The sequence below is a fragment of the Alexandromys fortis genome, unplaced genomic scaffold, assembly GCF_014885135.2.
Source record: "Alexandromys fortis isolate MF-2015 unplaced genomic scaffold, M_Fortis_MF-2015_v1.1 scaffold_13, whole genome shotgun sequence".
NCBI lineage: Eukaryota > Metazoa > Chordata > Mammalia > Rodentia > Cricetidae > Alexandromys > Alexandromys fortis.
In genome coordinates this window covers 15,030,623-15,053,055 of record NW_026067908.1, presented here as the reverse complement: position 1 = coordinate 15,053,055, position 22,433 = coordinate 15,030,623, and the positions used below count along the sequence as shown (strand labels likewise).

General features: G+C 38.2%; 1 protein-coding gene across 5 annotated transcripts in view; it reads right to left on the bottom strand.

The window, feature by feature from the left end:
- The window catches only part of CUNH1orf87 (chromosome unknown C1orf87 homolog), a 99,065-nt gene that overhangs the window by 63,531 nt on the left and 13,101 nt on the right, over window positions 1-22,433 (bottom strand). For 3 of the 5 annotated variants that reach the window (XR_007590768.1, XR_007590769.1, XM_050136424.1), the window contains exons 3-7: window positions 21,282-21,516; window positions 12,332-12,472; window positions 11,471-11,722; window positions 6,783-6,904; window positions 3,338-3,506 (exon numbers count right to left, since the gene is read on the bottom strand). Coding sequence is in view for 3 of the 5 variants with exons in the window: in XM_050136424.1 (XP_049992381.1) it covers window positions 3,338-3,506; window positions 6,783-6,904; window positions 11,471-11,722; window positions 12,332-12,472; window positions 21,282-21,516 (919 nt within the window). In the remaining 2 variants the exon portion in view is untranslated. The remainder of the gene's footprint in view (window positions 1-3,337; window positions 3,507-6,782; window positions 6,905-11,470; window positions 11,723-12,331; window positions 12,473-21,281; window positions 21,517-22,433) is intronic. The other 2 variants (XM_050136425.1, XM_050136426.1) reach the window with 2 other exon arrangements.

Below are 22,433 nucleotides of genomic sequence, written 5' to 3'. Positions count from 1 at the left end.
AATATGAATATTGCATTGAAGGTAGAGGACAATTCAGAAGTAGTTGAAATTTTGACTGTTTTAGGACAGAAATATAGAAACAATGAAATATGAAAAGGATGACCGAGAAATTGTAGAAGGTGGCTAGGGACTCTGCCGTGCTAGTACACATTCAAAGGGGACTTTTAGAAGTTCTCCAAACGTGTTATACTGAGACTACATGCTCAAGTCTGGACAGTCCTGGCGAATGTATTCCTTGCTCAGGAAATGGACAGGTATGGCGCAATGCCTGCTCTCTGTGCCACATGCTACGGTAAGGTTCGCGAGGCAGTCTGGGGGCTGGAGATTGAAACACACACACATCCATAGAAAGACATGGGTGACAATAAGAATGCCCCAAGAATGCTCCTCTTTATTATGATCCAGGGCAGCTTATATAGGGTCTCCTTGACTAATGGCCATGCCCTAACTCTCAGCTGCAAGCCCACCAGAAACCACTCCCCTGCCATTAGGAACTCCTGTGCTCGGAGCAGCTGCAAAAGAAGTTGTTTGTTCAGAGCAGCTGCAAGCACAGGCAGGAGGTGAAATCACAGGAAATTCAGGGTCTGGGGGATGGGTCCAGAGTTCCCAACAGGTGGGTGTGATAGGTAATCTCAATTGTCAACAAGATGAGATCTAGAGTAACCTGAGGGATGGAGCTCATTGGATAACTGTTAAATTAGGCGCGAAGACCTCCTCATTGTGGGTAGCACAATTCCCTGAGTGGGATCCTTGACTGTCTAAAAGGAGGAAAGTGAGCTGCAAAAAAACATTCATCGTGATTCTTTACTTCTTGACCTTGGATGCAATGTAACCAGGTTCCTCAAGCTCTTATTGCTTTAACTTACCTGCCAGGATGGTCTGTACCCTCTAACTGTGAGCCAAAATAAGCCCCTCCTTCCTTGATTCTGCTAGGTATTTTTTTTTTTTTACAGCAACAAGAAGAGTAGCCAAGACAGTGGAACAGTTAATAAAGGAATACAAGTGGATTCACATTGTTTTTGCAATCTTGTCAAATCAGCATTCTACCGAAGATGTGCCAGAGAGCGAGATGAAGAAGAAAGATGACTGATACCAAATTTGTTTATAGAGTGTTTTTTTTTTTTGTCACTGGTCAAAATTCATTTGATGTGGGTCACAAGATCTGTAGATTATTTTCGACAATGTTTCCATTTCTTGGGAGCTACTAGCGGTCTGCAAACACTTTGAACTGAGATGACTTTGGGTACTTTATTCCCTCTTTATCCTTATTTTGTTTGTTCTTCTGGTAAGGGGTAGTATATAGCTGTCATGGACGACTTAAGAAAGTTCTCTCTTCTGCACTTTAAGAAAGTTAAGACTTACAGTTCCAAAACTTCAATGCTTCTAGTACAAGCATGGTCTTTACATTCTGCTTTCAACCTAGGGTCCGGGAGAAAGGAAGCTGTGGTGTGGCTGCACCCTGTTGCTTCCTGTATCAAATATCCCTTGGGCCTTAATTTGCTTCACATTCTGAGGAAACCGAATTCTATTTAACATGCCTCCCAGAAGTGTATTAGTCTTTGAGTGAGTTCCAGATGTCTTAAGAGATGCCAGATGGCTCATGAAAGACAGACCAGCTTTAAGGAAAATACACCCCATCTCCTTGGATTTGAACCACAAAGTTAAGCTTTCAGGGCCAGCTATAGACAAGAACATTTAAAGACTGTTGATAGCCAAAGTTTAATATTGTATCATCTGACCACAGGACAAAAACCTCAGAAAACTGATGTGTGTGTGTGTGTGTGTGTGTTATAGAATTTATTTAGGGCCTTGTGTATGAGGTTGTACACAAATACTTTCACGTATTTAGTCTCATTTAATCTCCACAAAGTCGACGGAGATGTTATTTGGAACCTACATTTTCCAGATGAGAATCCGAGACCAAAATAGATTAAGTGAATGTGTTTTAATTTTTAAGTTATTTGTGTTATAGTCTCTGCATAACGTCTGAGAACACAAGGCTTCACCGGTGGCATTATGTGATTTCCAATCGAATAAAGAACTGTTGCTTCTTAGTTTATTCTTAGTCTCCTCATGAATACAAAACAGACAACTCATGAAGTTCAGACTGCCCTGCATTATTCTCTTTCTACTGAAACATGTTTGTATGTACAGTATGCATATACACAGGTATATGCACATAGCAACATTAGCATAAACCTTGCTTTGCATGCCAACTGCATAAATGCAGTCTCAGAGAATGGTAGCTTTTGTTTGGGAATGAGAACCCACCTGTACTGTGTTGTATCTTTGCTTTCTTAGTAAATATCAGAAACCACTTTGACTCCCTCAATTTTAACCCCTGCATGCCCAGAATGAAGGATATGTGACAATTTGTTTGATAGAATCTTTCTCCCTCTAATTTTCAACCTTTCCTAATGCTCCAATTTCTATCTTTTGAATACTGTTGTCAGTAAAATCTTCTGGATATCAACTATTTATTAAATTCTCTTTGCTCACTGGTTTCCAACCTTTTCTAAGCTTCAGATCTTGACTTTGCCCCTTGTTACTTGTGACCCAGGAATTAGTTCAACTGTCTTTTTCAAAATCCAGAATTTATTTCACTTATGAAGTGATAACACCAGTAACAACACATTTCATGATATTCAATATATTTCATGATATTGTGTAGGGAGTTAACTTGGTTGATGTTACATGAGATCATGTCAGTTAAGCACTTAGCACAGTGATTAGCACCTAGTAAGTATTAAACAGTGTGAAGCCGAGGTATTATCAGTGCAGTTATAGTAATAGCGGCAATCATCATTCCACCTCTATCCGATGTAGCTTTGAGAGATCAGTTTATTTGGCTACGGAAGATTCATGAATTAATACAGTTCTGGGTCCTCTTCCATGAAACACATCTGCACTGGTAATTACTGTCTCAAATCAGCATGCTGAGCTCTGTGCACCATAAATTACATCAACCCTAAAATATGGTGCTCCCAAGGCATGAGATGCCACATGCTGGCTCCCGTAGAAGCTGCGAGAGGATGTGAGAAATGAGTTTGGCCTTGAAAAGTACTTGTTTCCATTGTGAAGTATTATTTGGATATTATCATATTTTCTATCATTAACATTAAATATACACAATTTAAGTAATTGCTGGACCAATTCTGCACATTTCAAAATCTTGTCTCTGTTTTTCTCTTCTCAAGCACACACACAACGAAACAGTGGTGTGATGTAATTCACAGGGAGAATACAAATCATAGCTGTACCTTATTGTTAATATAAACTCAATGTTATGTAGTACTTCTGTTGACGCTTGCCAAATCTAAAAGCTAATTTTGGTTACCTTGGACAGGGGAAGGCAGCCAGAGAATGACCGATCTTCTTTGCGAAGGCTCAGATTGAGGTTGTCTACGTTGACTCTGCCTTGGCATGTTCTTAGGGCCATCTTCAAAATCTCCAGCAAGCTCTTGTTCACTTCAGCCAGTAAGCCAGAACGTTGAGGGGGTGTGCTGCTTAGAAAGGCAAAGCAAAGACTGTAAAAAAGTTGGCTTGCTAAAAGTCTGTGTTTTCATGTTGTGTTTCTTGGTTCAGCTTTTCCCTGGGATCCACATAAATGTTAGTAACGTGGACATGGGCTTCATGTGCAGTTTTCATAGATGGATACATTTCTTTTTTCACAGAAATGGGCTCTACAATTTCTTCTCATGGGGGAACAAACCAACTGGGCTGCTACATAGACCTAGGCACCTAATTTTTTTCGAGCTCTCTTTTCTCATTTGAGAGGAAAATGGCAACAAATAGTAAATGATATTCTTAACCTACTTAGTCATTCTGCTTTTAAATTCAGTTAATTACTAATAGCTGCCCAAACTACTGATTGCCACAAGCAAAGCCAAACAGATGCTGCCTTATTGTAATGGGTGATTTACGCAGGAAACCCTCTAGTGGGAAGATGTATTGCAAGGATTCTAACCTTCCTCTTTGTGTTGGGAAGACCTAGTGTTTTGGGAATAACATTTACTTATAGACTTACATGCAAATCTATAATTATTAAGACAGTCATATCTGGCTATGGCTTCTTTAAATAACAGATGAATGGTACCAGTAGCCGGGCACTAAATGGAGGGTCAGTAAACTCCCAGGACCATGATTTCACAGTCTATAGTCCATGAAGCCTGGTTGTTGCTTATTTAATTTTATATGGCTCATGGCTCCTAGTAACATAGCTGTTTCCTGAGCCACCCTTAGCTGGAGTATCCATGTACTAATATAATTTTCTGAACATTATGATCACATAAGAAAAAGAATAGGACTGTTCAATTTGGGGATTTACTATTTTCAACGGAGTGTACTTGGCAATGAAACTTTGCAAAATTTATGAATCATGCTGAAGGGGTGAAATATAGGAGGGTCTTATTGTAGCAAAGAGTGGGATCTACCTGTGGATAGAGACACACCATGTCTTCTCCCTTCAGAGTTAATCCACTTGGGCAGGCCAATCACCTGGCCAAGGGACCACCTCTAAGAAAGTCAAGGTCACAATAAGCCATGCTAAAGAGATGGGAAAAAAATCCCCTTAATGAGACGACGTGCTCTTTCATTCCCTGTGCAGTCAGTTACTGAGACAAAGTCATATTCGCTTCCGTAAGTTTTTCCACAATTCTGAGTTTTTCGGGAAGGCATAACTTGGCTTTCTTCTTTCTATTTCTTTCCTAAGTATGATTTTCATAACCCTTTTATCCAAAAGCTCTTCCCAGCTATGTGTCTGCCTGTCATATGTCTGACTTCTTTGCTGGCTCAGTTCAGGTGTCACCGTGTCATGAATCTTCTCCTCCTCTTCTTCATCTCTGTTGTCTGGTGGGGCAGCTGCCAGGATGTACATCTTGTCTCCCTTGGGGTTTTATTTCTAATAAAATTGTCTTTGAGCTTTCTTCTGAGTTCCTTCCTACATTATTTTATTAATGAGACTATGAACCCAAAGGGTAGACCGTAATTTTCCTGGTACATGTGACAACTGCAGTGGGACTTGCCAAAATATTGAGAACAGAAGCAACTCCACTGCCTGGTCCAGGGACATTCATCCCCAGAGCTACAGCTTCTAATTAAGAAGTAGCCTTATTTCTATCTGAAAGGAGAAATAATAAAAACCACCGTGTTCTAAAGAACTTTGTGCTTATCCATTTATTTTAGGTTATTTTACTTTTAGTTGTTTTATAACAGAATTTCACTTCATACCTCTGCCTGTCTTCAACTTACTGTGTAGAAAAGTCTGATGTGGAATTCAGAGTTATCCTTCTGCCTCTGTTACTTTTTTTTTTTAATTAACTTTCTGTGGTAGAATGGAATACAAAACTTTTCATTGTGACAGTTTTGCAAAATATCTCATTATACTTTGTTCTCAGCTATCCTGTTACTCATGTCCCATGATTCTCTGCATACCTTTGACTGGTTCCCTTGATTCACCAACAGTGCCCCCCCCGCCTGAAATCTGCCTTCAGGTACATGAATTCCATTGTTCTTTTTTTTCCTGCCCCTTTAGCTCTCTCTCTCTCCTCTTTCATGGTGTTCTTTTAGTTTTATGGCCGATATTCACACAAGAATAAATATGTACATGCACACACTCATGAACACACTCATGCACACACACACAAGCACACATACAAACACTTTTAAATTTAAGGTAAATGATATTCAGAAAAGGGAAAACTTATGATATTTACTGATCTTGGCTTTATTACCAGTTAAAAATCAATGAAAGGAAGTTTATTTGAGTCTCTGTTTTCCACTGGACACTGAAAGCCCAGCAGAGGTGGCGAATTCTACGGTCACATAGTTATTCTGTAGTAAAGAAGTTAAGCCCAGGTTTTTGGCAAAGAAGCCAATGTTCCTGACAACTGAATGCCCTCCCCGTTCTTGGGAAATACAAACATTTCACACTTCATTCTGCTTCATGTCTAATATATCTCTCACACACACTTTGATTTAAAAAAGTTCTGTCATTTCTTTTGCTTGTAACTAAACAGAAACATAACTGATTTTTATATTTCAAAACTTTTGCCAATACCGATAATCTAGGACTTCGCTAATAAAACTACTTCTAACCTTATGCTTTATAGGTGAGTTCTACACCCTACATGAGTCTTTCTCGTTTTGTAATGAGATTTTTTTTCTTTTTCAAACATAAACAAACAGGCAGATATTTTTATATTAAGAAGTAAATAAAGTTAAGTTAAATTACTTTCTATGCTGAGATGGAGAGAAATGAGAGTGAGGAGATATGGGGAGGGATGGAGAAAGGAGGAGGAGAAGGAGGAGGAGGAGAAGAAGAAGAAGAAGAAGAAGAAGAAGAAGAAGAAGAAGAAGAAGAAGAAGAAGAAGAAGAAGAAGAAGAAGAAGAAGAAGAAGAGAGACTGAATACACAAGTCAAACATTTGTAAACTGGGTTACTAAAGTAAATATGCCTCTCCTATCCTTAAAGCTCCATGTAGAAGTCTAGGGCAATGGATTAAATGTTAGGTTCACAAATTCAAACTCTAAGCCTTTGGTCATGAGGTTGGAACCCTCAGGAAATGGATTAATGCTGTTATAGGAGAGGTTACAGGGTTTCTTTCTACTTTTTCCTACTGTGCAAGTCAAGAAAGGAAGTGACATCTGAAAACCAAAACCTAAGCATCTTTCATCTTAAACTTTGAACTTTCAAAACTAACTAGCAACAGCACTTCAATCTACTATAGCGGTATGGCCTGAGATATGGAGGAACAATATGCCCACACAAAGGAAGAGAATACCTTTGTCTGTTGTCGCTTTGATTTGGAGTTTTCCTTGGGTTAGGGTATACAGCAGTTCCATTTTTCTGCAAATGGTCTGAACTTGCCCCTTTTAAAAACTGAAGTAGCTCTCCGTAATTCACCTGAAAATCAAATATTAGATAGAACATATTTACATAATTTGCATTTAAGGGAAAGGGAGCCAAGGTACTTGGAAAATGTTTACTATTGATATTTTTAAAAATCCTATGTGAAGAATTCAGGCCCATAATTATTAGTGGCTTGGTTAGATGGTCTTATCTGGACAACAAAACAGTGCCTCCTCATTGTTACCTGGTGATTGGGTATAACCCAACTTCTAAAATCCTTGGCAGCAACCTTAGAACACACTATAAGTTTTTGAATGTGAAATAACTGCGTATTCACTCAAAACCTAACTTCAAGGCGTTTTTGGCCACTCTCATACATGTTTACTTTACTGTGGCCTTGGTCAGAGCACACAACATATGCACATACACTGTATTTGCATCATATCATGCAACCTTGGCCTTGTACTCTAGACTCCTGTGCACTTGGAACTGCAGGGTTCTGACTGTATGTAGAGTTTTCTGCTCATACAGAAATAGTGGACTTAATTACAAAAAGCAGAGACTTTTGATATTTTTATACAGTCATTCCTCAGAATATATCAAATTAGAATTTTTTGTATTATATTTTGTCAGAATGTTTGGTTTTCAGAGCTGATGTTTGAGTTCCTAACTTGAGTTTCATGAAAATGGATTCAATAAAGTTTGGCTTGGGATTAGGATAGGATTTTCAACTTCAGAAGTAGCTTGAAACAGGCTTCTGCAATTTTGAAGCCCATATTTTTTTTTTTTTTTTTTTTTGTGATGAGGTGTTCTTAGCACCGGTGACTATAAATATCAAAATGTTTTCAATTTCAATCAAATAACATCTAAAAATGTTGAAGATGCTTTACATTCTGCAGTAATAAATATTCCTTTGAGACTGAATTTTTTGGTTGTGTATATGAATGTTGTGGTGTCCACATATATATACATGTTTATATATGTGGGCACGTGTGTCTACTTGTGGAAGGCTGAGGGTGATGTTGGGTGTCTCCCTTCATCATTCTTTGCCTTATGTATTGAGGCAGATTCTCTCACTTGAACCCAGAGCTTGCTGATTTGGTTAGTCTACCTAACTGGTTTGCTCCAGGAATCCTGTCCTCCTCTCCCATGGGCTAGGATGAGAGGCGGGATACCACTCCTCTATAGCATGAATGTGGGTGCTAGATTTCTGAACTCTCATTTTTCAGGACTTCCTTTCTTATGTGGCAAGTGCTTTGCCTCCTGAGCCATCTTCCCAGCTCTAGAATTAGTTCTTTATAAATAATATAGAAATTCTATATAAGTAACATATAAACATATAAATAAATAGCATTTACAAATAAGGAAGCTTGACAAAGCTTAAGGAATGGTATTGTTTTATATTTATCTAAAATTATAACTAATACATGAAAATATACATGTGTTACACACCTTAAGTGAAGTTATGCCACTTGGTCTGACAGTGTTTTCACAAGAGCCGAAGACAGTCAAAAGCAAAAATCACAGAATCAGGCATGCAAAACTTCAGTTTGGGTTTGTTGGTCTAGATAATCCATGTGACTCCCTGAACAATATAGTCTATTGCTCTTGCCTTTAGGTGCTTCTCACAGGTTTAAAATAAGTCCCTATTCCCAAAGACTGCATGCTGCAAACATAGGACTTGGAAAATACATGCTGGATCTGAATGAAAATCTTCCTTCCTGCAGTCTAGCTTTTACAGTATAAGAAAGCTCCAAGAAAGTCATCAAGGGAAGGAAGCAATCAATATTCCTATGCAGCTAAAATGTATATGTATCATATCTGCAGTGACCAGAATGGCAAGTTATTCAACATGGTGCAATGGTAACATCCATATCTTGATGGTAACTAACAGCTGTTTAATTGGATTTAAGGTCTACTGAACAGAAAGGAAATCATGTCTAGTACTAGAAATCTAGGTACTCAAGACTAGTGAGGTTATGGATCTTAGAGCTGTAGAGCTATCAGTTAATAGGCCAGAATAATTCCTAAATGTATTATAAACCATAACCTATAGCCACAGATAAATTTAGCTTCCCTTCCATATCAAAGAAAATTCTCTTGGCAATAAATGGAGAGCATCAGAAGAAACTGCTATACCATAATGCAGAGATTAATTGATAATGGAGATGCCAGTCCCCATGGGTATATCTACAACACAACTCATATAAGGCTCAGGGAACATCACTGAAGAGAGGGCAGAAAGATTTTAAGAGTGATAGAATTATGAAGTCTGCTGTGAGATTGTTGTCTCCTAGAAATGACAGGAAAATTTCATTCATGAGTATTAAATAATATGGGTGCTTAAATAATACCTGATCAATGACAATACCAATAGACATGTTAACATAGAATAGGGGAATCTCACAGGATCCCACTGCTAGACAAAGAGCTACAGGCTGTTAGTGACTGTTAAGAGAGGAAGAATTACCCTCTCCTAGCAATGAGATGTCTAATTGGTTATCCAATGCAAAGTGGTCAGCTCTGAAATTAACCATATAGACACAAGCAACAAAACCTGGTTCAGAAGTTGTATTTATGCATATTTATATATGCAATAATAATCATAATAAAAGAAAAAGAGGCAATCAGTTTGAGTGGAGAATGGAGGGGAGTGGTAATAGAAAGAAGTGATGTAACTATATTTTAATTTAAAAAATAAATAAGGGGTTGAAGAGATGACTCAGTGACTAATAGGACTTGTTACTCATACAGAAGACTTGAATTTGGTTCCCAGTTTAATAATTAAGCTTCTAGCATGAGATCCTTGGAAGTCTCACTTTTGCCCTTTGGGATCACAAGAAAAAGTATTCTTAAGTAACTGTTTCATCAGGGTGGGTCCAGCAGCTCAAACAGTATTAGTGTCTACTATTGTAATGTGCATTTAAAAACTAACAACTACCAGGACTTGGCAATGTACCCCCATTGATACAGTGCCTAATGAAACATATTTCCTGCATCAAATAAAACTGGGTATGGTGGCAAATGCCTATAATCATAGCTCTTATAAGGTGGGGGTAGGAGGATCATAAACTCAAGGGCATTTTCAGCTACATGGGTGCCTTCAGATGCCAGCCTGGGTTGCATTAGACCATGTTTAAAAAAATCAACCAATGACCTTTGTTGTTTTAAACCACTGAGGACTTGGGGTTGTTATTGCTGAGTAAGTGTTTAGCCTCTTTCCCCCGCGCACATTGCAAGAACGGTTATTGTATATAATATGTGCTTATAAGTTTACATGCATTTGTATATTCTAGGGACAATAATTTATTGAGCTAGGTGATAAAAAGTCAAGATTGCTTTCCAATATAGTAAGGGATTGAAGGATGGTCACTGTTTTCCACTCCTAAGACAGAGACCACCCAGAAACTGTGAATATTAGAACCTCCAGAGAAAAGAGGAACAGTTATGGAGAGAGTTGGAGAAAGTCTCATATGAGGTAGGTCTTAAGCCATAAAGTTGTATTAAACTCAAGTTCCATGTGGTTTGTGTCATGTATTATCAGCATACAGTTAAATAATTCTCATAAGGATAGAAAAAGTTCAATTACAACAGCTGAGAGGAAAGAAATTTATTTCAGCATCTAAGCCCTAGATAAAACATCAGTGCTTTTCATTTGTCATATATTAAATCATGATATGATACCAGTGAGACCTGATTTTTTAGACAAAATCACTGAGGTACCAAGGACATTGAGTAGAACAGTCACGTGTCACAGAGTTGCAGCTGCTGGGATTTGGGTCAGCACCCTGAGCTTCCTTTTTGAGGTCCCTGTGGTCAATGATACTTACTCAAGGTTTTCTCATTGCTATCATTTCCATTTCAAGATATTTTACAATATCTATATTTCAACCATATTACAATCATACACAAATGAGTTTGTGCTCAGTGCCCAAATATAGGCCATATCCAAAGCCACTGTGGTGAATTCATGTCTCAACTCCATGTCTGCCATTTATTCCTTGGACTCCAGTTTCCAAAATGGCAGTGATAAATTATATTTCAAATTGTATTTCACTTCTGACCTCTAAGAGACTGTTACGATACAAGAGAAGTCTTAGTCAAGCCTTCTGCTTTTACCTTGAGGCTTGCAGACCAAGTCAGCTCACCATTGGACCCACCATCTTGAATCAGTACAGGCTTTTAGAACAGATGGTGAAAGTTGAAACAAGAACTCTTTAAAGAGAAATTGAACATAACTGAGATCTCTAACTTCATTTCCTATTCTGGTGTTTTCTGATGAAGACTCCCATTCATGAATATGAATAAGTTTAAAAGTCCATATAAAAGACTATGTTCAGGGGGCTGGAGAGATGGCTCAGTGGTTAAGAGCATTGCCTGCTCTTCCAAAGGTCCTGAGTTCAATTCCCAGCAACCACATGGTGGCTCACAACCATCTGTAAGGAGGTCTGGCGCCCTCTTCTGGCCTTCAGGCATACACACAGAATATTGTATACATAATAAATAATAAAAAGGACTATGTTCAAAGATGAAACTGGCTTCTTATTTTATTACCCTGTTGGGTTAAAGGCAGAGACATAAAAAAAAAAAAAAACTACTCAGATCACATGATAGCCATACCATTTCAGAAGAATCCCTTCTAGAAAATCTTTGGCAGAGTAGCTTGACTGTTGGTAACTGTAGAGGGACTTCAAGCCTTAGGAAGAGGCGGCTCAGCTGTGACTGGAGGAGAAACCCTGACGAGATGGGATCCAGAGTCTTCAACTCTTTCAGAAGTTTGTCCCACAGACTGGAGCTCAATGGGTATGACTTGAGTTCTTTTCTGACCAAAGCGAGGAGAAAAGCATCTTCTCTTGGCCTTTGAACAATTTCCTAACACAAAAAAAGGGCAGAAATGTGAGCAGAGCTCTGAAACAAGACCAGTAAAAGCCTAAGGAAGAAGCAGAAATCACTGGGGTAGGTGTCACAGATTGTACTTGCAGGGCTGGTCTAGGATGAGACAAGATGGTACTTTCATTAGTTTATGGGGTCCCAGATCTGTTCCTTAGGAAAGAAGAAAACAACCCTTCTGAGAATACATGCACAGGCTCTTGAACACCTATCACTGTCTTGCACAATGAACACAAAAACATTTCATCTTGAATAAAAATTTTGAACAATACATTTTAAAGACTTGTCAGATTGACAAGCTTAGTGCTTAGAGTAAAACAAAAGATGAAAGCTGAATCCAGATTGAGTTAACAGGACTGCAAATTTCCTTGTGGGAAATTTGGAGCAAAGGAAGTTGAGATCTATGGGTTTGCCTGTCAAGTCCCCAAGGAAGATTCCTTCCTATAAATCTGCTGAGCATGGGGATTATGACATCTGCCAGTCCATACTCAGACTTTCTAATTAATATTTCTAACGAAAATACACAACTAATGAGTAATGCTCATCATCCACACAGCTGTATAAAACAAGCCAATAATTCAATATACACACCTCAGGCTGGCCAATTCTCTCCTTGGTTATATGTTCCAAAGAGCAGTCTCTAGATTTTCTTCTGGGGAGATAGTGCATATAGGATAAAGACTGGTCTCCAGTTGGTACAGAGCTGCAGTAGACGTTTGCCTCATGGGAAGTCTTAAAGAAACAAAGACAAATATAAGCAAAGAGCAGAAAAGCAGAGAGGGAAAAAAAAAAAAAAAACAAGAGGGGGAACAGGAGTGAGCCAAGCAGTTCCTTTCAGCAAATGGCGGTTCTAAAGGGACTTCAGTCCATGCAAATATTGAGGTCCTGAATTTCAGTGAAGAAGGCACATGCTACACCAATGTCGTCAGTAGACAATGGACACACGTTGAACAAAAATGTTAACAATATACTACTGTCTTATCTGGGAAAGAAGGGTGTCTTTGACAGACACACACAGAAATTAGGTAGAGCATGAGTGTTTATAGGCAAATGTGTGCTTTTTCTCAGAAATATCAGTCTTTGTAGGATGTTTTAATTAGAATGTTTATAAAGGGTGGCAAAAGTAATTATGAACGTTGCCCATAATGAAAGAAACTAAAAATGTTACTCTCTAAAGGTATTATTAAAGTTTATAACAAAATAATGATGTATTTAGGGTCAAGGTTAAAACATCATCTCCTTGTGCCATAGAATATGATGAATTATTGATTCTTTATAATATAATATATGTTCCATAAACCATTTAGCTGCTGCCTTTATGTCACTTTCATACTTTTAATTATTGACAAGCTAGTACCAGAATTCAGATACACAGGAACAATCCTTTCATCCAAATTTGGGGGAAATTCTTCAAGCTAACCAGTAAGTTGTTTGTGCTGTCCTGCCTCAGTGATCCTGAGAAACTTCACAAATTTTGGCCTTTGTTTTCCCTTTAGTCTCCTTCAACCCCTTGGGTGAAGTTGGTATTTACCAACATGGCCTAAATGGGTCAGTGTAGCAAGCTTTCCTAAATGTAGTCAAACTTTCCTTTGTGGGACTACCAGCTCCCCAATAACTACATGGAGATTTAAGACTAATTGTGAGAGCTTGGCCTTTAGCTTAGGATTTTCCCCAACTAGGTCTTATAAACTTAAAAATTCTGATTTTATTAATATACATTTTGTCTTGTGGCTTGGTTACCTCTTCTCTGTACAATATGTCTGACTTGTTTCACATCTTGTTGGTCTAATCTGTGCACCTAGATTCCTTCTCCTCTTCCTCTCTCTCCCAGAAAATCTTGCTTAGCCTCTACTGCCTAACTACTGGTCATTCAGTTCTTTATTAAACCAACCAGAAGGTGCCTTGGCAAAAATACATCTTCACAGTGTATGAAAAGATTATCCCATAACATTTCTCCCTTTTGTCAAAACAGAAAGAAAGTTTTTAACTCCAACACAATAAAAACTATATTAAATAAGAACAATTGTGTGGTAAGAATTATTTTCATAGTGTCTAGTCCATCTGTATTTGGAAAATTCAGGGAAAATAATTTATTACTTATCATATCTTGAAGAATTTACAGTTTTATACCTAAACCACTTTTTACCATAAGTTGTGTTACCAACATAAAATATCTTTTTAGACCTTTAAAAGTTTCATTAGTCTCTGTCAGGCACTGTGATAAGCCCTAAAATGAACAGAGCAGAATCAGTTGTTTCTCTCATAACTTTCAAAGAGAGAGATGCACAGTAAATAACCACACCAGTAATACAATAGAGGGTAGAAAAAGTCCTATTAGGAAAGCTCATAGATCCACCTAACAAGGACTTAGGAGACCAGGTCAACAGGCAATGGCACCTAAATCTACTCTTGAAAAAGAAATTAGATTTTATAGGCTAACAACTGGGTAGGAATGGGAAGGGCAGCAAAAAGATGACAGAAAAATGGAAGTGAATATAGAAAATGCTAAAGGAATACACAGTGTACCAGCAAGAGGGAGAGATCTTTTCACAGTCTAATTTAACTTTTGGAACAGGCAAAAGATAAAGCTGCAGAGGGAGACCAAAGGGAAGTCATGAATTTCCTTTAGGACTTGCTAAGTTCTGTGCTTTATCCAAGGGCAATCACAAAGTCCTGCTTTTAGATGGCAAAACAGTCTGCAATAACTTCAGTCAATGCTAGTTTTGTTACATTTGCCTGTAAGAATTGTGAAAAATTAAGCTTAAGAATTTCACACACACTTAAGTTTTCTTGGGGTTATTAGAAATGTTGGAAGTCAAACAAATCTTAACTATTGCTCTATATGGGTCTACTTCCATTCTTATGGATGCTCAATTTTTAAAGTTCTATTTATTGATGATGATATCTTTTCTCAGTGTGCATTTTTGACATCTGTGTCAGACATCAAATGGCTGTATTTACGTGCACTTATGTTTGTCTTTTATTTTGCTCACTTGTTCACCTATCTTTTTTCTATGTTACTACCCTGCTGTTTTTATTCCTACAGCTTTTAATATATCCTGAAATCTGGACTTCTGGTACCTTCAGAATTGTTCTTTTTACTTAAAATTGCTTTGACTCTTCTGGGTATTTTGTAGCTCTAGATGCATTTTGGGATGATTTTTCTATTTCTCTGAAGAATGTTGTGGGAATATCGATTGAAAGTGCATTGATATTATATTTTTTGATAGAATGATCACTCTTATAACATCAATTCTACCAACCCATCTCATGGTAGGCATTTCTATTTCTAAGTGTCTTCTTCAATCTCATTCTTCAAAGATTTAAAGTTCATTAAATCTCTTTGGTGGTATTTTGTAGCACTCTCCTTGGTTAGGGCTATTCTTAATGCTTTTGAGACTATTGTGAATGAGAGTGTGTAATTAGGAATGAGATCATGAACTTGAGAGGGTGGAGACTTGGAGAAAGACGGAAGGAGAGTGGGTCAGAATGAAGTATATCATGTATGAAGATCCAAAAATATAAATTATTTTTAAAAATGAACAGCATAAGAAAATTACGAAAGGATAAGAGAATTTTGTTTATGAGGTAAAATTTTATTTTAGTAAAAGAAAATAGAGAGAATTGGGTGAAGAAGTTTGAGTTTTATATCAGAGACAGAGATTACCAATGAATTTTAAATGTTCGGAGGAGAAGCTAAAGCTGATAGGTTTTGAAGTTCTTCTTAAAAGTTGTGGTAAGCACACACACACACTATTTTATTAATATTCCTCTCATATATATAAACATTTTTTGATATTATACTTTTATTTTTTGAGATTATAATGTAACTATATCATTTGTGCTTTCCCTTTTCTCCTTCCATGCCCACTCATGTATCTCTCCTTGCTCTTTCAAACACAGGGCCTCTTTTTAAAAGTTAGTTGATGTTATCTGTGCATAAATGTATATATGTATATATATACATATGTATAGTTTTAAGAATACATATATTCTTTATATATATATTAAATATCATATATATTATAATAAAAATACATAGCACAATAAATGAAATCCCAATAAAGCCAAAATATAAGAGAAAAAAAGGCCTGAAACAAGTTTCTATTTTGGAGACAGTCCAGCCAATTCCAACTGGGATCAATTAAGTTTGTCTTAGTTCCCACCTAGAGATGTGAGTACACATGGTGATTGTCATAAACCACCCACACATTAGGTCTTACACGACAACATTTCTTGTCATAACTGGCCAGTACAAAGGAGGAGTTTGCAACCAAAAACATCCAGTGGTGTGAAGATCTTTAAAATCTGTATAAGACAGAATGGGTCTCTAACTAGATTCTTAACAGAAGAAAGGAAGGAAAGAGACACTGGAAAGGAATAATGTAAGGAACTCAGGGACTGGACATCAGATTATGGAGTGAGAGAAGACAAAAGTATGTCTAGATTCTTGCCGGTGCAACTGAAGGAGTGCAGCAGAGCCCATTTGAAATCAGGTCAGATGACTCTGCTTTGAACATGAAGGACTGAGCTACAAATACACATGGAAGATGGACATCCCCTTATATCTATCTGTCTATTCACCTCTACAATGAAGACAAAATTATTGAGTTCTACTGTATAACTAAACGCCAACTTTCCAACGGGGCTTTGAAGAGCACTGTTACAAACTGGCTGTGATAGCTATTAAAATGAAAGCGCTCACACTTTTATTTTCATACTGCCAGATGCTATGAGCACTCTAATTCATATTTTAAAATCATGTTACTGCCTTTGATGTTAGTCACACATTCTTTAAACAAATTTTTAGTAGAGAAATCAGAACTGATGTTTCTGAGAATCTCTCTCTCTCTCTCTCTCTCTCTCTCTCTCTCTCTCTCTCTCTCGTGTGTGTGTGTGTGTGTGTGTGTTTGAAACATTTTCAAAGGTTTATCTGTAGGAAGAAACAGATTAGTTACATAATAATCCAATTCTCAACTTAGAAGACCTTTAAGATCTCTGAGCCTCATTCATGTGTGAGGTTAAGGTTTGTCCTGTTGATTTCTAGATGTCTTACTATTCCTAAGCATATAAAGTGTTATGTTCTTATAACATGTTAAGCCTTACCTCTTATTAAGGCTATCCTTTGATCATCATCTGCTATTTTCTGTTTGTTTGCCCTCCTTCCTGCAGTATCGGTCTTTATCAGTAACTTCTCTTTTGGAGCAAATTAGTCTGTCCAGATTGTGGGCTCCATCCCAGGCTTATTTTTATCTGTGTGTGAGTGATAAAGATCTAGAAGTTGTTTTGATTGGTGTGCTTCTATAACTACAGCAGGATTCCATTTACCACTTAGTCAAGGTGGTAATGAGGGTTTCTGTACCAGGCAACTGTGGTTGCCATCTGGCAAGCCAGCATTATATGCCTCCCTGGCAGACAGAACCAATTAGTCAGTCCCCACACCTCCCAGGAGGCCTTGCTGTATTTGGTAACTGGTGTCCCACACTGAGCCTCTGACAAACCCATTATGAATTCTAAGTAGAGAGAGGAAGTCATTTCCCTTTGGTATCAGAGAACGAGCAAAGACTCTGAATCACGGAAGTCCATGAGCTGAACTGCTGATACAGCAAACTTCTTCCAGGTGGTAGTGATAAATGCATACCCCATGTCAGTGAGGAGCTGAACGCAGGGGATGAACATCACAATTAGGATTAGCTTGTTGCTACGAGGGCTTTGTTTGTGTTCAAGCAAAGGAGTAGATTCAGTCTGGGGACAACAGGGCCTAGAACCTGAGCTTGCATCATCTGGTTGACACTTCTCAGCCTTATGATACTGCCAAGGCAACTGACCTCATCTGTCAGTGCCCTTCTCCATGAACTAAAGAAGTAAGTGTTTCTGGCATCACTGGTGATTTGGGATAGAAATTAGTTAATATATGTAAAAAATTGACACATGACTTCTAGCTTTAAATGTGAGGAAAGAGCTCTTACAGTTATGGAATAAGACATACTTTCTTCATGCTAATGGAAGAATCCTTGATGTGAAATTAATTGAACAGGAGAGCAAAGAATACATATAAAATGATTCTTACACCATGTCAACATATAGAGGGTAGAAGAAAAAGAAAGCCGCCTGAACCAGCCTTCATCTTCTACCTTCTGTATGTTCCTGGGCAAGGGGAGAACCCTCTTCCAGACCAAGAACTCAGTCATGAGGAAACTCTGTGGAAACACAGACTACTTGGAAGAGAGGCACCATCACCAGTCTGAGGTGAATTCAGTCTTGAAAAAAAGTGCTTGAAAGAGCAAGGGAAGTTTGTTATTCAAGATGTTGAAGGGAAGAGATGGAGACTGTAGAGTTAGATCACTCATTCTTTGTTGGGGTTCAATACCACACTGATTTCCTATCCAGGCCTATAAAGTCCTCCTCACCCTACTTTGGCCTCCTTCTGACCTCTGTCAGGAGGCTCCCGTACTACATGCAGAAAGGTTGCCAGCTCTCACCCAGGGACACTTAGAGTGACAGAAGTGGGGACAGCTCCCCTGACTCTGAAGTCATTGAACTGATGTTTCCATCAGTAAATCAGGACTGACGTGGATGATTCTTCAAGAAAGCCTTTGACTTTTGATAGATTACAACTATAACTCTGACACTTCCTTTAAATTAGGTTTTAATAAGATTATTTTATTATGGGGAAAAGGTATTTGGAAAACGTTGTCACTTGCAGGTCTCATCATGGATATTGGATCCTGTGACATATGTATTTGTGTGACAATATCCTTGCACTTTGTGTGTTTCTGAGGTGGGAAGTCAGGCTCAGAATGGAACCTGATGGTGGCCAGCAGCTGTGGAAAGTCATCAACCACTTTGTTTTTCTTGTCACTTGCGTCACTGTCATTACTGTTATTTCCCCGGGGTGCCAGCTCTACCAGTGCTGGGCTGCTAAGTGTGGATGTTGCTGGAATCTCAGTGATGCTGAGTTGTGGGGGGACCTGGAGCCAGCTGTAGTTGGCCCTTGCCATCCAGAGTTCTGTTTGGTTCTTTGGTACATCAGATATGTTCTGTCTATGAAGTGTCACATAAAATCCCTGGGACTCTCGCTACTCTGCTTGTTCTTAGGGCTGAGAACACTCCTTGCATCAACGGGTCAAGAAGCAGGGAAATCTTGAAAACTAGTTATGAGCCTTCTTTTGCCTATGCAGCATTGATTTGAAGGTATATTTTTCTTCCGGAATGGTGTTATTGTGGTTGAAATATAGTCCCAAAACGTATTTTTTTTAATGTGGCATAAGCAAAACCACGTGCCCACACTATGGTGGCTGTCTCAATGTATACTCCTAAGATTAAATAATGTGGAACCATTAAAGAAAAATGAAAATAAAAGCCACTGATTTTCTATTTTAGGTTTTATTTTCTAATTATTTGTATTATGTTGCTTTCTAGCAATTATGTAGTACTTCATGATTAGGAAAAGCAATTAAAATTTACAGAAAATAGAAGACTGAGGGTATAGCTCAATAGTATAGTGTTTATATCTAGCACACACAATGCCTGCGTTCCATCCTCAGCACCACATAAACCAGGCATGGTGGTACATGCCTGTAATCTGAGCACTTAAGAAGGAAAGATGGGAGTATAAAGGGTTGAAATTAGTCCTCAGCTACAAGAGAGTTTGAAAACAGCTTGGGATACATTGGAACTTGTCTAGAAAGAGAGATGAGGGAGAAGAGAAGGAGCAAGAGGATATAGAGCAGAAGGGAGGATGAGCTGAGGAAGGAGGAGCAGGAACAAGGAGGAATAGGAAGAGCGGCGGGGGAGGGAAGCAGAAATGAATCAGGCACATTTCAGAGGTACACTTTTGAGTCGCTTCAACTTTGGGGTCTCAGGTTGTCATCTATTATAGTAATAGAAACAACAGTGGAACCTGCAGCAGGTAACTCAACACAAAAAACACATAAACGATATTCCTGAAAGTACCTGTTTATAATCCATAGTCTTATTACCAAAATCATTTTGGGGAGTGACAAAATTTAGAGGAAAAACTCATAGACTTTTAGATGTTCTTACAGTGTTGTTTTAGTTTTGCTAATTCATTCTTCCCTGCCCTACGCAGACCATATAACTTCGAGGCCCCATCTCGGGAAAGTCAGTGGAATATACTGAATGGAAGCCAGAAGGTCTGGGTTTCAGTCTCAGTTATACCCCTACCTCACTGGCCAAGTTACTTTCATAAATGGACTTTGGTGCTCAGCTGGAACCTTCGGAATGCACTCTGAAATCCAGTGGTGGGCTGACAAGCACTCCAAATGTACAGTCTTTTGTCTGGATCTTACGCACAGAGGATTAGAATCCATAGGCATTCATTTCCTCATATGGAGAAAAACTAGCTAGCATCCCAGTGGTTTTTAAAGGCCTATTAAAATTATAAGCTAAAAATATTTCTGTTTGAGTTTTATGCAGACTTTAATCAGTATTCTACTAAAATATCTGGCTGTCACTTAATGCTTGGCAGTGTTGCAAGACGCCCACTCTATGTATCCATTTAATTGAAATTTCAGTAATTTTGGGAAATGGCATTTTGTTATCAATGAATCATTAGTTTCGTCTTGATTTGGATCCAGTTTTCAATTGGTGCTATATTTGGCTTTTAATTTCAAATTACTAATCATTTAGATTTATCCTTCTCAGGACAGCTTTTACGGATTGTTTGGATGGCTACTAACAGAGTCCAGTGATATGTATTTCCATCAAGACAGTTTGGGGAATTTTTTTTTATAATTAAACATGGTTGGATGGCATTTTGAAAATTACTAATCTATTCTTGTAATGTGAAAGCAGACAGACTTCCTTTTCCAACAGACTGGAACCTTACATGGTGTCCTAGTTACATTCTAGTCAACTTCACAAACTTTAGAGTCATCCAGGAAGAGGGAACTTCAATTGAGAAGATTCTTCTTTCAGATTGTCCTGTAGGCAAGTCTGTGAGGCATTTTGTTGATTAATGACTGATGTAGGAGTGCCCTGCCCAATTTGAATGGCGCTACCCTTGGTCAGGTGATCCTGGGTTATATAAGAAAGTGGACTGAGGAAGCCACAGAGAGAAAGCCAGTAAGCACCACCCCTCAGCAGTCATTGCTTCAGTTCCAGAAATCCAGATTCTTGCCTTCAGCTCTAGCCCTGACTTCTTTCTCTTCATGATTGTTTATAAACTACATGGTAAAGCAAGCCCTCCCCTCCCTAAGTTGCTTTAGATGATGCTGTTTTTCCACAACAATAAAAAGCAAGCCAAGACACATGGCTGGTGACACTTATTTACTGTATTGATTACCAAGTATCAGTGAGTTTGCCACAGATAAGTTAGGTTGACCAACTCAGTTCGGTATAGACAGATGTAATATATAACATCCCCTTGAGATTTATTTTAAATTGAAAGGTATCATTTATAATTTCTATTCTATAAAAATGTACTAATCTCTATTTGTATATGTTTGTTTGCATTTGTTTTTCTCTGTATCTTCCTAATGAATTACCAAGAAAAGCTTAGCTCTTTCTTGTTACTCACCCTGCCGTCCAGGAATCTGTTCCTGGGTACTCCTGTTAAGAATTTTTGGTTGTTCTCTGGTTTCTGACTGCTGCCTGGGTGCTTGCTGTCTTCCTTCTCAGCAGGGTTAGAAGTGATTTTCTGATCAGAAGGGTCGGAGGGTCCTGGCAGGTCTCTGCTCACCTGCCTTGCATAATCAGGCTGGGATTTCTGGAGTGTGGTTTGAGGTTCTGTCTTCGACTTTTCACTCTGATTGCTGTGAAGAGAGTTTGCACCTTGTCAGTCATAAGGAACACTCATCACGCACAACGCTGGCATGAGAAACAGAAGGTGTTAGCCTGGAAGCGTGAACAGCAGTAGCAGCCCTGTGGGATGTGGTGGTTAGCGTGGCTGTCTATCTGAGCATCGCGCACCAGAGAGAAACCATGCTACTCTCCGTCTTCTCAGACTATCTTTTTTTCTGCTCAACTTCTGAATAATCTGTTTATCTGCTCCAAAACACTTACTATAAGAGATGAACAGAGTCAAAACTGAACAGTAACCATTAGCACATTGCTCTCTTATAAACCAAATGGGTGCTTCTAGCCTTTGCACCTGAAAAAGGAAGAAAATCAGAACGTGGTGCCAGGCCCAGGCCTGCTCTTTCTCTCCTCAGTTTTACCCAGAGACTTATTTTTCTCTCAATAATCCTCCAGATCATTTTAATGTTAATTAGAAAAAAAAGAATAAAAACCGTAGGAATGATTTAAATATAGCTAATAAATAAAAAGTCAGCTTTGTCTAATAAGTAAGGATTTATGAATAAAACTAACAAGATAACACTTAAATGTAGAAAATTTCTTTACAAATAAATTGAGAGCTGGCAAAATGGTTGACCTCTGGTAACCTAAGTTCAATCCCCAGGACCCAGACGGTAGGTAAAAGAAAACTGATTCTCTCATGTTGTTCCTTGATCTCCATTACAGTAATGCCTGACCCCCCACAGATGCAAATATGTCAATAATTATAATAATTAAAAGATTAAAAAATAAATTAACATGCCAATGACTACAGAAACAGATACAGGTCTTAAAGTGGAGTCTTGTAGAATATCCAAGGTTAAAGAGCTGAAACTTTCTAATACATAGACACATTGTAATATATACTAATGAAAAAATGCAAAACTTTAAAATT